General features: G+C 37.0%; 1 protein-coding gene and 1 long non-coding RNA gene across 11 annotated transcripts in view; one reads left to right on the top strand and one right to left on the bottom strand.

Moving 5' to 3' along the window:
- LOC112424774 (uncharacterized) overlaps window positions 1-15,260 on the top strand; it is a 53,406-nt gene extending 38,146 nt beyond the window's left edge. For both annotated transcript variants that reach the window (XR_011619503.1, XR_011619504.1), the window contains exons 4-5: window positions 14,340-14,415; window positions 15,128-15,260. This is a non-coding gene — a long non-coding RNA (uncharacterized lncRNA). The remainder of the gene's footprint in view (window positions 1-14,339; window positions 14,416-15,127) is intronic.
- LOC105470801 (ArfGAP with coiled-coil, ankyrin repeat and PH domains 2) overlaps window positions 1-17,149 on the bottom strand; it is a 175,644-nt gene that overhangs the window by 30,652 nt on the left and 127,843 nt on the right. For 7 of the 9 annotated variants that reach the window (XR_011619502.1, XM_011723062.2, XM_071090620.1 and 4 more), the window contains 5 exons: window positions 15,278-15,390; window positions 7,410-7,430; window positions 2,794-2,845; window positions 1,279-1,379; window positions 562-667 (listed from right to left, as the gene is read on the bottom strand). Coding sequence is in view for 8 of the 9 variants with exons in the window: in XM_011723062.2 (XP_011721364.1) it covers window positions 562-667; window positions 1,279-1,379; window positions 2,794-2,845; window positions 7,410-7,430; window positions 15,278-15,390 (393 nt within the window). In the remaining variant the exon portion in view is untranslated. The remainder of the gene's footprint in view (window positions 1-561; window positions 668-1,278; window positions 1,380-2,793; window positions 2,846-7,409; window positions 7,431-15,277; window positions 15,391-17,149) is intronic. The other 2 variants (XM_011723064.2, XM_011723069.2) reach the window with 1 other exon arrangement.

Genomic DNA, 17,149 nt, shown 5'->3' with positions numbered 1-17,149 from the left:
TATCTATCACTAAGCCTATGCCACAGTCTTGCCAGATGACCCAAAAGTGCTGAGTTCCATTTCTCAGGACTCATTTACTCACTCATTGCCTTGCCCAAAAGACTTTCTTAGTAAGCTCTTTGAGAAATGAGGCCAGACTATGACCTAAGTTTCCACATTCACCTTATCTTTTTAAGGGGCCTTCACCTAAGAGTCAATATTGTGCTTCCCTTTTTTGCTTTCATTCAGTTATAAATACCTTTCATGATGATTACTTTATTTTATAATTAACTAAAATGGCACAATACTTTGGGGGAAAAAAAAAACAGGGAAATACCTTATTCCAATCTGGTTCATACATTCAAATATTAAAACAAACATACATTCATAAATACTGAAATAAAATGGCAAGTGAAATCAAGAGAAATAAAAAAGAAATCCACATTTTAAAAATAAAACTCATTTCAATTACATAAAATCATCTTCCGTAAAAAACGATGTTACATATAGTCACATAACATTGCAACTAAAATCAAGAATTTTGGCAATATATTATTTGGTATTGCTAATACCTCTACTAACCTCTGATTCATCACCCTTCTCTCTATAAGCAGTAGCAATACTGGTCTGAACAGCCTTAATCCATGCCTGGCGCAGCTTTTCGGAATCTGCCTGGAGCATACAACTTCTAAAAGGAAATAACATATTTTCTCAGACACTCAGTTAATGCCAAAAACACCCTATAAGCTTTGTATGTTTTTCACTTTGCTATTTAATAATTTTCTAGCAAAAAATATATATATAATTTGTTGAAAAAAGCTTTCATTTCATGTATCTTTAGGGCAAAGTATGTTGACGAAGAAATCAAGGTGCCAATGAAACAAATTATCTCTTTAAAACAAATTATCTCTCTAAAAACAAATAACCCATCCCTGAATATTTAAAAAAAAAAAAAAACTCTTAAATTTACCATATAAACATAAAAATACTCATTTTTTTTCTACTGGGTACAAATATAAAATGACAGTTATCAAAGAAACTCATCATCATAATAGCTAAAATTTTCATATGAGCACATAAATCACCTTTATGGAATTAAAGAATAGGATAAATGGTAGAAGTTACATAAATATCTGACTATATCTGTAACCATTAATTATTGAAATTTATTTTTAAAACTTTTTTTCCTCTTTAGCACAGAAAATTACAGACAAATGCAAATTCCTGCACTCTGGGAAGTTCTTTAAGACAAACTATAAAAACCTAAAAGCAAATCACAGATCCTTTAGAACCACTTACTTTGTTGGTGAGACCACCTCAAAGCAGAATCGTCGCTCTATGTCTTCACAATGTTTCACTGTGCAGAGCCTGAGGTCCTCAACTACTACAGTCGGATTATCCTACAGGGAGGAAACCACATTTCCACACTTTTCCACTTAGGTTTTAATACTACCAATAACAAAATACTTAAAAATATTACTTGGCATAAGCGGTCTAATTTTTTAGACACAGATAGGGGTTATCAATATAGACATGAAAGTAATTTTGTCCTGTTAATAATTGTATCTACCTCATAAATTACATAGAGAGTAAATGAAATGGTTTACATATAAAGAGCCTGGTCCAACAGTTGATACTTAGTAGATTCTCAATAAATGTTAATGTTCTGCAGCTTTTCTTCCATCTTCTTTCATATCCACTCTCCTGGTCCCCACTCACATATAATAAAGCTACTTTCCTCCAAAAGAGAAGCCTTTATTCAGTCAAGTTTTAAATAACTCAAAGAAAGCTACAACTTCCTAAAATACCTAAGTGAATCAAAAAGATTTTATCACTTTCTACTATTTAATACCAAGTTTATCAGAATAGAAGAAACCATGAACTAATCAGCTGATTAAACGGCTTCTGTCATACAAACCTGCTACCATAGAACCTTGCAAATAAAATTTCAGTGTCATCTCAAGAGTAGAGATTTGAAATTTGCAGTTTACAGAATGTCATTCAGATAATCATTAGTTATGAGAATAACTAATGATTCATTCTTTTGTTTCTAGTTATTTTAATATTCTCAACTCACATGTAATCCCAATATGTCTTTCCCATAAATAATACTTCCTCATCCTTAAAATAGGTTCAGGAAAACAAACATATAAAACAATATTAACAAATTTAAGGGGTTCTATTTAAATTACTTTCAGCTTACATTTTAATTAATGTAATTTTTAACCATTCTGTCCTATCACCTTTGGCCCTATTGTGACATTATTTAAAAGGCATCCTCTCTTTCATCTTCAAAACAGTGGTATGGAATGGCAGTGTTATTTCTGTCATGCACTAGACAAAGATACATTTAAAGAAATAAAAGTATGTTGTATATTTCAAAATAGCTAGGAAAGGAGATTTGTAATGTTCCTAAGACAAAGAAAAATGTTTGAGGTGATTGATGCCCCAGTTACCCTGATTTGATCCTTACACATTATATACAAGTATCAAAATAGCACATGTACCACAAAAGTATGTACAACTAATATATACCATTTAAAAGCTACCAAAACATTTTTTAAAATCCTGTGACCCAGAAAAATCCATCTCAAAGTGAGGAAGTAAGAATTTAGGATTCAACATCACTTTGCTTTTAAGAATGAAATGTTGAAATTCTCCACCCTAGAGTCCTCTTATACCTGCTCAAACAGAAAACTAATAATTATATTAATTTTACACACATGAGTATTTATAGACTTCAATGTTTACCAAAACAAGAAGATAAATAACTGAAATTGATAACTCATTAGGTTTTCACTTATTAACACCTACCTTAAATTTTTTCTGGTAAACCAACTGATTATTCTGTATTGAAAACCAGCGCCTACAGAAACACAAAATAGATTAAGTTTTCATAAACATAATTTATTTCCATTGTTGTTAGAAATGAAATATTTGAGAAAGCACTGGAAATTACATTGTGGTAATTATGTTTTGAGAAGTGCATTGTATTATTTTGCTTTATATAAACTGATTCTAATATGGGAAAACTATTGAAAGTAAAAAACAAACGTTTTAAAACCACAGGTTAGGAAAATTAAAGTACTACATTTTGATTAATTTCATGTCATAAATTTACATCCTAACAAAAGCAGTTACCCTTTATGCTACCACCAAATAATAACTGTTTTAAAGTACAAATTTAGTTTTTGAGGTTCCTCAAAAATAACTGAACTCTTTCCCCAGAAATAATTGCTTTTCTTATAAAGTTGGTATAAATGTATATTGTGAATAAAAGTATACACTTGTGGCCAGGCACAGTGGCTCACACCTGTAATCCCAGCACTTTGGGAGGCCAAAGCGAGTAGATCACCTGAGGTCAGGAGTTCGAGACCAGCCTGAACAACACAGTGAAACCCAGTCTCTAATAAAAAATACAAAAATTAGCCAGGTATGGCGGCAAGTGCCTGTAATCCCAGCTACTCAGGAAGCTGAGGCAGGAGAATCACTTGAACCCGGGAGGCAGAGGTTGCAGTGAGCCAAAATCACACCATTGCACTCCAGCCTGGGCCACAGAGCAAGACTCTGTCTCAAAAAAAAAAAAAAAAAGTATCCACTTATATACAGAAAAACATTGAAACAAATTGTGCTTTATTTTCAACCTTTCAGCAGATAATTCAGTAAGAGTCTGATTTGATAAGCACAACAGAAAACCAATCATGTCAGAACTGACATCTAACAAGAGACAATCACAAATTAGCTTGGTCTTAGTTTCATACAAAATACTCCTAAGCAAATTAATCAAAGTTATTACTACAAATGATTCACTCAAGTATTTATATGGTTCTGCTCGTTACTGTAAATTATTAGGCAAACAATTTACTTACGACCTTCTTTAGAAGAAAAATCTAAGCTATGTATGACATATTTACTAATTCTAATTTATTAAAACAATAAAAGACCTAAAGGCATAAAAAAAATTCACAGCCAAAAGCCATTCAGAAAAGAAAGCAAAACTTCTTATAAAGCATGAAAAGTAAAACAGTATTTGAATCATTATTTTAAAATTAGTTTCATGTGAGATGATTTCTACTGTAACATTAGTTATTAATCAATTAGCAGATAGAGATTCTACCTTTTCATTGGTACTAATATGAAGCATTAGCAATTGTATTTAGACATTTAGAATTTCTATTTTTAAAAATTAAGTCAATTATCCAAAGCTGTTCTCATCTCGTGACTAGGAGATGCTTTTCCATTTTTAAGCCATTCACTGGAAAGACTGTTAGGTTTTCTTACCACTTAAAGAGGAATCACCTTTACCATTAAAAAAGACATTTGTTAAAGAAGCATCTAGATAAAATGAGCTGGGTTGCCTCTAAATGCAAATCATCAAGAGGTAGGCTAGAAAAGGAAGAACTTCTGGGTTTCTTTACTTTGGGACAGACAGTTGGTTAGAAATGTTAAGGAAGTACCTACAAACAAACAAAATGGTGCAACCCTGCCACATGGGATGACATGCAATGGAAACAATCTCTGATACTGATGAAAGCGTTTATGTAAAAATCATTTGAAGTAGGGTGAACTGTAGTAATACAAAATCATTTGTTTTATATCATAGTCAATTCCATAATTCGATGAAAGCTACCAAGAGTTTTACTGAGCAACAAAAATCACACTTATGTAAACTTTTCATGCTTCTGAGGTCTTCAAAAAATTAACTTCTCTTGACCTGCTGCATCTTAGGACAATATCTTCTAAAAATAGTATCAAAATGCTATATTAAAACGTATGTTGTTGTCAGAGACCTATCCCTCTGATTATTAACTCTAAGGATCACATGTATTTCTGAAACCCAGTTCCTCTGCCATCTATCTGCTTCTGAATGACGTTTTCATATCATCAGTTTTTATAAACTGAGGAAAGAAAACATAAACTCTTAATTTTACATCTCTTAAGGAAAAATGTCATACAACCTAGGTAGAAAACATTTTTTCAATTATTATACTAAGATCTGTGTGTCTTATGACACTATCACTCCTCCATTGTTATTACAAATAAAAAAACTAATAACCTAACATTGACCAAAACTTTAATGAAGTAAAAGGGAATATAATTTTTAATTCTTTCTATAGAATAATCCTAGTTGTTATTAACATTTCATTGTTGTTGTTGTTTTTGTTTTTTTGGTTTTTTTGAGGCAGAGTCTCACTCTGTCGCCCAAGCTGGAGTGCAGGGGTGCGATCTTGGCTCACTGAAACTTCCGCTTCCTGGGTTCAAGCGATTCTGGTACCCTAGCCTCCCGAGCAGCTGAGGTTACAGACACACGCCACCACACCCTGCTAATTTTTGTATTTTTAGCAGAGATGAGGTTTTACCATGTTGGCCAGGCTGGTCTATAACTCCTGGTCTCAAGCGATCCACCCACCTTGGCCTCCCAAAGCGCTGGGACTACAGGCATGAGCCACCACGCCCGGCTCTAATTGTTACTAACATTTCTAAGAAAAGGAAAAGTAAGACTTAAAAACAGCTCATGGACTGTGAAATATAGAAAAAATACTTAAGTTTGGATTCAGAAACTGACCACAAAGCCAAAATACAAGACAGCTTTTTGTTTTGTTTTTTGATTTTGTTTTTGTTTTTGAGACGGAGTCTCACTCTGTTGCCCAGGTTGGAGTGCAATGGCACGATCTCGGCTCCCTGCAACCTCCGCCTCCTGAGTTCAAGAGATTCTCTTGCCTCAGTCTCCCGAGTAGCTGGGATTACAGGCATGCACCACCATGCCCGGCAATTTTTGTATTTTTAGTAGAGACGGGGTTTCGCCATGTTGGCCAAGCTGGCCTTGAACTCCTGACCTCAGGTGATCCACCCGCCTCAGCCTCCCAAAGTGCTGGGATTACAGGCATGAGCCACCACGCCCAACCAAGACAGTTTTTAAAATAGAAAAATTTGCTTCATTAAGAAAAATAAGGTACCACTTTGTATCTCAAATTGAAATAACTCAATACACATTTTATTAAATTCTAAATATTATACTTTAAAAATATATGTGGTAAATATTAAATTTATAAATTATTAGTTATTAATATTAACATACCAATTAGAGTTTCCAAATGACAACATTTGGGCAGGAAAAAATATATATATATACACAAAAAAATCTTTTACCATGTTTGATCACTAGTCCCACACTGCTCTTAAAATCAAGAACATGAGTAAAAGTCAAACTTTGAAACCTGTAGAAGCTTTATTACTAGAACTATAAGGATGATGGGTTTATTTACATATCCATTTAAGTGCCAAACAGGTAAACAATTGGTAAAAATTAAAAGCCTGAACATGAATGCTCCTTTACTTCAATTTATATATTTATTTCTTTTTTTTTGAGTCGGAGTCTCGCTCTGTCGCCCAGGCTGGAGTGCAGTGGCACAATCTCGGCTCACTGCAAGCTCCGCCTCCTGGGTTCATGCCATTCTCCTGCCTCAGCCTCCCGAGTAGCTGGGACTACAGGCGCCCGCCACCACGCCTGGCTAATTTTTTTTGTATTTTTAGTAGAGACAGGGTTTCACCATGTTAGCCAGGACGGTCTCGATCTCCTGACCTTGTGATCCACCCACCTCGGCCTCCCAAAGTGCTGGGATTACAGGCGTGAGCCACCGCGCCCAGCCTTCAATTTATTTTTATACAGAGAAAATAATGGCAAACAAAAAAAGGTAAGGAACTGACAATGTATTCTTTCAACATAATCAATATGGTTTTACCAAAAGGACTAATCCTAGTTACTGCTCAAATTTTTAAAAAGAGTTTACTAGCTTATTTCCCTCTATATTTTTATTTGTTTAGACATATATGTAATTTTTTTAGAGACACTCAGCCTGGAGTGTTGTGGTGCAATCACAGCTCACTGCAGTCTGGAAATCCTGGGCTCAAGTGATCCTCCCACATCAGCCTCTGGAGTTGCTGGGACCACAGAGGCATGCCACCACACCCAGCTAATTTCTTATTTGTTTATATGTATTTTGGCAGAGATGGGGTCTTACTATGTTGCCAGGACTGGTCTCCAATTCCTGGGCTCAAGTGATCCTCCAACCTCAACCACCCAAAATGCTGGTATTACAGGTATAAGCCACATATCCAGCCTTTCTCTTTTTAAAAAAATAAGACATATTTAAAAAAGGAAAATTACTCAATCTGTATCTTCTTTGGGTAATTATAAATAAATCAAATATTCCTTTAAAGATTAAAACAAATTGAGGAGATGTGCAATTAAAAGGTATAATTCCATTTCTCAAATAAAATATTTATATTTTCTTCCCAATTTAAAACATAAAGAGACTTTTTATCCATTGCAAGTAATCCAACTGAAATGCAAGTTAATTATGAGCTTTCTCGTGCCAAAAAGGAAACTGGAGTAAGATGAGGGTAAAGGGAAGGAAGCCATTTGGTACCTGATATGATCGGGCTTTTTCCTGTCATGTGAAAAAACGGGGCAGGATTAAAACATAAAGGAAAGGTGGTAAAAGAATGAAAATGAAAAATGTGCAAAATAAGCAAAGGACTAGCATGATACGAAAATAAAGCAAGAATTAAGAAACAAGCTTAAGCTCTGAACCTAACAAAATAATCAAAAGTATCTATTGCATTTTATTTACTTTTTATACACATATGCATTTGTACAATTAATTCCAACTCTTAGGACTCTGAAAATTTCAGGAATATTCAAAAAGTTCTTCAAATACTATGTCATAGGAAGTTCTGATAGGACTTAGCATACTTGGGCATCTCTCTACTATTATTTTCTGCCTCAAAGTTCATGGCTATAAAATATAAATAGTACCTCGCACCTCATCTTAATAAGCTGCTCCTAAAAGTTAAGGAAAATAATCACTGTAGGAATTGTCTATATAAACCTGAGATAAATGAAGTTTTCATAAAGAAAGTAGGTTCACTAAACAGAGGATGTCAAAGATTATAAAATATTAGCCAAATAAACATTTCTCCCAATTGCCCATCCCATTTTCATGAAATGATATACGGGACTTGAAGGCCACACATACATAGTATTAACCTTTCATCTATGTGTATACTTCTTATAATACAAAAGGCCAATAGAAATAAAACATTTACATCTACATCAGCAGCATACAGAATATTTTGCTTTAAAGTATCATGTAGTATATTCTATGCTTTTAGTTGTATTTTCTATTTAAACAAAGACAGAGCATAGCAAGCAATTATTCAGTTTTATTAGTTTTTCCAAGTTATCACTAAATAAATTATGTTAGTGTCTATTTATTTTCCTTCTTCATTCACCTTTTCTGAATTTATCATAAAAAGCAAAAGAGAAGTTAAGTTCTAATAATCCAATAATGTGAGCCTGAAAGGAAGCTGCCATACTGAGAAAATGACCCGACAAAGAAAAATTATTGTGGTGACCTCACATTATCTTCAGAAAAATACATTGTATAGATTTATAAAATTTTTGAGATATTACAAACTACAACAGTCCACATAAGAAATAAAACTTTTTACTCCTTATGCTATTTCAATCACATCATACAAAATATTATCTATTCAGTTAAATTCCAGATTTTGGAATCATCTGAAATACACTTGTAATTTATGAAGCACAAAGTGAGGTTTAAAAACTATCTGGAAATTCCTAGTCACACTCACATTTCCCTGAGGAAGAAAGTATTTTTTTTTTATTTTACTTTTTGTGGGTACATAGTAAGTGTATCATATTTATGGGAGAAAGAAGTTTTTTTTTTCTTTTTTTTGAGATGAAGTCTCGCTCTGGTCATCTAGGCTGGAGTTCAGTGGTACAATCACAGCTCACTGCAACCTCTGCCTCCCTGGGTTCAAGTGATTCTCCCACCTCAGTTTCCCAAGGAGCCGGGATTACAGATGCGTGCCACCATGACCGGCTAATTTTTATATTTTTAGTAGAGACAGGGGTCTCACCATGTTGGCCAGGCTGGTCTTGAATGCCTGACCTCAAGTGACCTGCCCGCCTTGGCCTCCCAAAGTGCTGGGATTACAGGCATGAGCCACCATGCCCAGCCAGAAGGTCTTTTTAAATAGTTGATTTTGATGTGACTAAAACAAAAAAGGTGCCCTAAAAGTAATCCATAAACAATCCCCCAAATCTTCATATTTGAATCACTGGATTCCTGAATTTTTAAAATTAACTCACCAATATCATAAATACAGTCGTTTACTCAAAGTCCAGTAAAATAAATTAAGCTGGACAGAGAACTGAATTTTGAGATACTTTAAGAAATTTAAATTCCAAATTTTTAATATTAAAAAGCAGAAGATAATTCTAAATAACATTTAAAAGATTACTCTTCTTTCTTCTCTCTTCTGTCTAGTTCCTTATCTATCGCCTAGTAAATACTTAAAGACTTTAGTCACAAGGTTTGGACTTTGGTTGTTGATTGGCTGATTGAGACAGGGTCTCCGTCACCCAGGCTGGAGTGCAGTGGCACAATGCAGAGGCTCAATGCAGCCTCAATCTCTTGGCCTCGAGCGGTCTTCCTGCCTCGGCCACCTGTGTAGCTGGGGCTACAGGCACCACACCACCGCACCTGACTAATTTTTGTATTTGTTTTTTGTAGAGATGGGGTTTCACCATGTTGCCCGAGCTGGTCTCAAATTCCTGGGCTCAAGCAATCTGCCTGCCTTGGCCTCCCAAACTGCTGGGATTAGAGGCATGAGCCACAATGACTGGCCTTATATGCTATATTCTTGTACAAGTCAGAATTTTACTAGTGTTTTTGGCAAAACGTTCTTCAACAGGATGTGAAAATGGTATTAATTTGCTATCCATAATTTTTCCTAATGTAAGTGTTTCAAGGAAGTTCTTTTAAAGTGAAGTATTTTTTCATAGTTGAAGCTGTATTTTGTGCGCGGTGGCTCAAGCCTGTAATCTCAGCACTTTGGGAGGCCGAGACGGGCGGATCACGAGGTCAGGAGATCGAGAGACGATCCTGGCTAACACGGTGAAACCCCGTCTCTACTAAAAAAATACAAAAAACTAGCCGGGCGAGGTGGCGGGCGCCTGTAGTCCCAGCTACTCGGGAGGCTGAGGCAGGAGAATGGCGTAAACCCGGGAGGCGGAGCTTGCAGTGAGCTGAGATCCGGCCACTGCACTCCAGCCTGGGTGACAGAGCAAGACTCCGTCTCAAAAAAAAAAAAGATGGTTTGGAATTTTCGCAGCAAGTAAGAAAAATGCCATAGGATACTTGAGGAAGAGTTCAGAGTTCCAGGTTTTGCACCTCAATTTGTTCACAAACCAGCTGTGTGACTTTGAAAGAGTGACTACCTCTCTGAAGCTCCATTTCTTTACTGAAAGTAAGGGTGTTCTACAATCTATGATTCTAATCAATAAGTGCCATTTCACTACGGATAGATGGCATCTCCTTTAAAAATAGCCTAATTTCCAAAGCAATGTTTTTTCACTTTGTAAATAGGAGGTAATGTCTACAATTGAAAATTTAACCATTATTCCTCACTTGATTTTAGCTGCATTTTAATATCCATGCCAATGTAATTCAGAAAATAAATAATAATGAAAAGGTTCATGTATAAATCAAAATTACTTTCCTTCTACTGTCCTAAATGGCAGTGCAATATTCCACTAACACTTACTATGCTTCATTTTGAAGTCTGAGACCATCTCTCATTGGAGTAGTCCATGGAAGTTCATTTCTTTTCTTCTTAACATAATGGTATGTTTCTACGGATTTACTGTATTTTCACTTTGCTAAACTCTAAGTAGGTTGTTTTGAAATCTGAAGGCTAAAATTCAATTCTGCCATTATACCATGAAAACATACTGGTGAGTAATCTTTATTATAAAGACTCACCAGTCAAGCTGTTTTTTTTTTGCTTCCCCCCCCCCCCCCAACTTCTACTCTGGCTACAGAAATTTATCAGGAAAGGCTTAAAAGACTACTACTGTCTTACTTTTTAGAGCTTAGAAAATGTAATTTTAATTTTTCATTTTCACTTTAGCTAGAAATATTATTTCTAACCACACCACTTGAGTTGGTCCTCCTATATTCATGTACTATTCTTATTTTTATTTATTTATTTATTAAGAGACAGAGTCTCACTGTGTCGCCCAGATTGGAAGTGCAGCAGCACAATCTTGGCTCACTACAACCTCTGCCTCCTAGGTTCAAGCGATTCTCCTGCCTCAGCCTCCCAAATAGCTGGGATTACAGGCATGTGCCACCACATCCAGCCAATTTTTTCTATTTTTAGTCAAGACAAGGTTTCACTGTGTTGGCCAGGCTGGTCTCAAACTCTGGGCCTCAAGTGATATACCCGCCTCAGCCTCCCAAAGTGCTGGGATTACAGGCATGAACCACCACGTCCAGCCCATGTATTATTTTTAAAGCTCTCTAAACTCAGGTTTAACATCAAATATAATCATTCTTCTTTCCATTTTTATATTCACTCTCAGGTTCAGAAAAATTATTTTGAATAAAACAAACCATCTACCATGTAAACATCCGTCAATATCAAATGCTGGGGAAATGCTCAATAAATCACTGACATTCAGAAATGTCAGTGAATGCTTTCTTTTTTCTGAGACAGAGTCTCACCCAGGCTGGAGTGCAGTGGAGCAATCTTGGCTCACTGCAGCCTTTGCCTCCTGGGTTCAAGCAATTCTCCTGCCTCAGCCTGCCGAGTAGCTGGGATTATAGGCATGCACCACCACGCCAGGCTAATTTTTGTATTTTTAGTAGAGATGGGGCTTCATCACGTTGGCCAGGCTGGTCTCAAACTCCTGACCTCAAGTGATTCACCCGCCTCAGCCTCCCGAAGTGTTGGGATTACAGGCGTGAGCCACCATGCCCACCCAGTGAATGTTTTTTCTATATAACCTTGACACCAAGACATAAAAATAATTACACTAGAAATCCATTTTAATAAAACATTAAATTTTTCCATTTAACAAAAATGTACACAAAGTTAAACTTACCAGGAAATTATATTTACTAACGTCCATTTTTTAAAAATAAAAACAACCTTCTTTATCATTAAATTCATATTCTGGTCAATAAACACATTATAACCAATAATAATAAATCAACCAGAATCCAACTACTACTCATATTACAGAATTCTGACTACTTTTTTATTTTTGGCAAAAATAGAGGCATCCTTGAATAAAAGATTAATCACTGATACCCAGAAGAATGATCCTGTGACAACCAATCTTTCAGCTGAAGCTTTAATGTCTGAAGTTATTTCATTTTAGTATATTACTACATGAGAAAATACAATGAAGTATTTTATACATTCTTTTAACAGACATTTAACAGGTTTATATTTTATAAAAATTTGTTTAGCAACACCTTCAAAGTTTTTGGTAGCCATCAAGTTTACAATAAAGGAGCATCAGCTGCCACAACTTCACATATGAAAAAATTCCCATTTCCTAAAACTCCTGTTTTATTGAAGTTATTGCAAAGATCTAAAGATCAGGATCACCTAGCTTAAAGATTCATAAACATTTTGTTCACAAAGTGCAGGAAAAAAAAGATTCATAAGTGATACGGACTGGTTCTGTCACTACCCAAATCTCACCTTGACCTGTAATCCCCACGTGTCGTGGGAGGGATCTGGTGGCAGGTGACTGGGTCACGCGGGTGGTTTTCCCCACGCTGTTCTCGGGATGGTGAGGGAGTTCTTAGGAGATCTGATAGTTTAAAAGTGGTAGTTTCCCTGAGCTCGCTCTCTCCTACCACCTTTGTGAGGAGGATGCCTGCTTCCCCTTCCGCCATAATTCTAAGTTTCCTGAGGCTTCCCCAGCCATGGAGAACTGTGAGTCAATTAAAACTCCTTTCTTTATAAATTACCCAGTCTCAGGTAGTATTTTTATAGCAGTGTGAACATGGACTAATACAGAGAACTGGTACCAGCAGAGTGGAATACTGCTATAAAGATAATCTGAAAATGTAGAAGCCACTTTGGAAATGAGTAACAGGCAGAGGTTGGAACAGTTTGGAAGGCTCAGAAGGCAGGAAGATGAGGGAAAGTTTGGAACTTCCAAAAGACTTGTTGAATGCTTTTGACCAAAATGCTGATACTGATATGGACAATGAAGTCCAGGCTGAGGTGGTCTCAGATGGAGATGAAGAACTTATTGGGAACTGGAGCAAATGTCACTCTCACTATACTTCAGCAAAGAGACTGGCAGCATTTTTGCCCCTGCCCTAGAGATCTGTTCTTAAACTTGAAAGAGATGATTTAGGATATCTGGCAGAAGAAATTTCTAAGCAGGAAAACATTCAAGAGGTGACTTGGCTTTTCCTGAAAGCATACCGTGATATGCTTTCACAAAGAGAAGATATGAAATTGGAACTTAGTTTAAAAGGGAAGCAGAGCATAACAGTTTGGAAAATTTGCAGCCTGACCATGAGGTATAAAAGAAAATCCATTTTCTGAGGAGAAATTCAAGCCAGCTGCAAAAATTTGCGTAAGTAATGAGGAGCTGAACGTTTATATCCAAGACAATGGGAAAAATGTCTCCAGGGCATGTAAGAAATCTTTGAGGCAGCCCCTCCATCACAGATCCAGAGACCGAGAGGGAAAAACAGAGTTGTGGGCCAGGGCCCAGGACCCTGCTGCTCTGTGCAGCCTTGGGACTTGGTGCCCTGCGTCCCACCCACTCCAACTTCAGCCACGGCTAAAAGAGGCCAAGGTACAGCTTGGGCCACTGCTTCAGAGTGGGCAAGCCCCAAGCATTGGTGGCTTCCACGTGGTATTAGGCCTATAGATACATGGAAGATGAGAATTTAGGTTTGGGAACCTCCAACTAGAATCCAGAGGATGTATAGAAACGCTTGAAGGTCCAGGCAGAAGTAGTCTGTGGCAGCGGAAGAGCCCTCATGGAGAACCTCCCCTAAGGCAGTGCAGAAGGAAATGTGGGGTTGGATCCCCCACATACAGTCCCCACTGGGGCACTGCCTAGTGGAACTTTGAGAAGAGGGCCAACATCCTCCAGACCCCAGAAAGGTAGATCCACCAAGAGCTTGCACCATGCACCTGGAAACACCGCAGGCACTCAATGCCAGCCCTGAAAGCAGCACAGGGCTACACCCGCAGAGCCACAGAGATGGAGTTGCCTAAGGCCATAGGAACCCACCCCCTGCATAGCCTGCCCTGGAATGTCAGACATGGAGTCAAAGGAGATTTTAGAGCTTTAAGATTTAATGACTGCCTGGCTGCATTTCAAACTTGTGTGGGGCCTGTGACCCCTTTGTTTTGGTCATATTTTCCCATTTTTAATGGGAACATTTCCCCAGTGCCTGTACCTCCATTGTATCTTGGAAGTAACTAACTGGTTTTTTATTTTACAGGCTCATAGACGGAAGGGACTTGCCTTGTTTCAGATGAGACTGTGGACTTGGACTTTTGAGTTAATGCTGGAATGAGGTAAGACTTTGGGGATCTGTTGGGAAGTCATGTTTGATTCTGACATGTGAAAAGGACATGAGATTTGAGAAAGGTCAGGGGTGAAATATGGTCTGGCTCTGTATCCCCACCCAAATCTCATCTTAAATTGTAATCCCCACATGTTGAAAGAGGGACCTGGTGGGAGGTGATTGGATCATGGGAGTGGTTTCCCCCATGTTGCTCTCATGATAGTGAGGGAGTTCTCACAAGATATAACGGTTTAAAAGTGGTAATTTCCCCTGAGCACTCTCTCTCTGCCGCCTTGCGAAGAAGGTGCCTGCTTCCCCTTCACCTTCTGCCATGACTGTTCCCCAGCCATGGAGAATTGTGCATCAATTAAAACTCTTTTCTTTATAAACTACCCAGTCTCAGATAGTATCTTTATAACAGTGAGAAAATGGACTAATACAATAAGCAAACACTAAGTCAAAATGTACATAAACATCATATAGAGGAGAAACCAAAAAAGAAAGCTCACTTGTCCTATTCATCTATCATATTCATAATTTGTACTCAAATTTATTTTATGACAAATACAGGAGGTAGACCATATTCAAAATTGATTTACTATAATGAGCTAGCCAGCCACTACAGACCAAGCATTATAAAAATTTTCCTTGCTTCCTTATTTAATCCTTGCTTACTTTTAGAATTTAGAATTAATGATGTTATTCTTCACCTGCTTCTAAAGGGCACCTCTCTTCAATAGCCTGGGTTCAGGAAAGCTTCTATGGAGTTTACAGAAGTTAAAGAATTACGAAGGAGAGAGCTGTCAAATCACAGAGAAAGTCGGAAAATCAAAACTATGTACAGATCAAGACCAGTATTTGAAATATATTACCTGTTCCAAGTTTTGAAGGCATTGCTGGCTCGTTTGAACAGATATCCTTCCATAACTATGCCATTTGCAGCATCTACGTTATATTCTAACTTAGAATCATCACTGGAGAAATCCTAGACAAAACAACATATAAAGAAGTTCATATGACTTGACTAAGTTTCCTAGACAAGAAATGGATCCTAAGGAAAGAGTTCAAAAGGAAGAAAAGGTTTATATTAAGACAGTTAAAACAACAATATTAATAAGAAAAATGAAGGGAGACTTAAATGATCAATAATAAATAAATGTTTCAATACATTAAAGTATTTGACTTTAGTGAATTATTTTATGCAATACTTATTGTGATGACCTAAGGACAGATAATTGTATAGAATATAATGCAAAACAGAAAATAAATCAATACAAACTGTATCTACATTGTGATTAAAAGCACAAAATAATATGTATACAAATAAACAAGGGAAACAACTAAATACTACACAGGCTATTATGTTTAAAATTATCACAACTTTTTTTTTTTTTCTTTTTTGAGACAGAGTGTCGCTCTGCTGCCCAGTGTGGAGTGCAATGAAGTGATCTCAGCTCACTGCAACCTCTGCTCCCGGGTTCAAGTGATTCTCCCGTCCAGTCTCCCATGTAGCTGGAATTACGGACATACGCCACCATGCCCAGCTAATTTTTGTATTTTTGTAGAGACAGGGTTTCACCATGTTGGCCAGGCTGGCCTTAAATTCCTGACCTCAGGTGATGTGTCTGCCTCAGCCTCCCAAAGTGCTGGGATTACAGGCATGGGCCACTGCACCCAGTCCATCACAATATTTTATGGTGATATATGTTAACAATTTTTTTAAAGTATATGGTTATATTTAATTGGGATTATTTAAAGTTACCACTATTTTCTAAATATATTACTACCATGATAGTTTTTTTGTTTTTTTTTTTGAGACAAAATCTCACTCTGTTGCCCAGGCTGGAATGCAGTGGCACAATCTCAGCTCACTGCAACATCCACCTCCTGGTTCAAGTGATACTCCTGCCTCAGCCTCCTGAGTAGCTGGGACTACTACAGACGTGTGCCACCACGCCCAGCTAATTTTTGTATTTTTAGTAGAGACGGGGTTTCACCATGTTAGCCATGCTGGGCTCAAACTCCTGACCTCAAGTGATTCACCTGCCTCGGCCTCCCAAAGTTCAGGGATTACAGGCATGAGCCATTGTGCCTGGGTATGGTAGTTCTTGAATCTGACAGTGTCTATGGCATTTTTTCCTAAAATAAAATTTAGTTTTCAAAGGAAATGGATCTTAGTCTACAGTTTGAAGTGGGCAAGTTGAACTCCCTTTTTTATGAGTACTATGAAATCACTCACAGTCTTCTTCAAGGGTCTTAATGATCTAAATCTTCACCTGAATGCAATTTAAACTTTCAATTTTCTTCCAAACATTCATGATGTTTGGAAATCAGAAATTCAATATTTAAAATATTGCCTAACAAACTTCCAAAGCATTTTGAGTAAAACTCTAAGACTGCTGTTTTCAGCAAATTTAAAACTCTAAAGCCAGTCCCATAACTTTTAAAATTCCTCCTGGACCAATAATGAAAATGAGAATTCTACCCTACTAAGGAGCAGTAAACCTCCTGTCGTGGGAAACATTGTGGCAGCATCTGCTGAGACGCTGGGGCCCTGCCTGGAGGCGAGCAGAGCGACAACCATCTAAGGGCCCTCCAAACTGAAGAGAGTGCTAAGTCAGGAACAGGAAACAGACTAAATTCAGAACTTTAAAAGAGAAAAAAATAATAATAATAACCTCTCCTGACGCCTTTGAAACATTAACCACGAAAAGACATGATAATCCAAAGTAATCAAATGAAGC

Source organism: Macaca nemestrina, chromosome 2 (assembly GCF_043159975.1).
Source record: "Macaca nemestrina isolate mMacNem1 chromosome 2, mMacNem.hap1, whole genome shotgun sequence".
NCBI classification, from domain to species: domain Eukaryota; kingdom Metazoa; phylum Chordata; class Mammalia; order Primates; family Cercopithecidae; genus Macaca; species Macaca nemestrina.
This window is presented reverse-complemented; position numbering and strand designations above follow the sequence as displayed.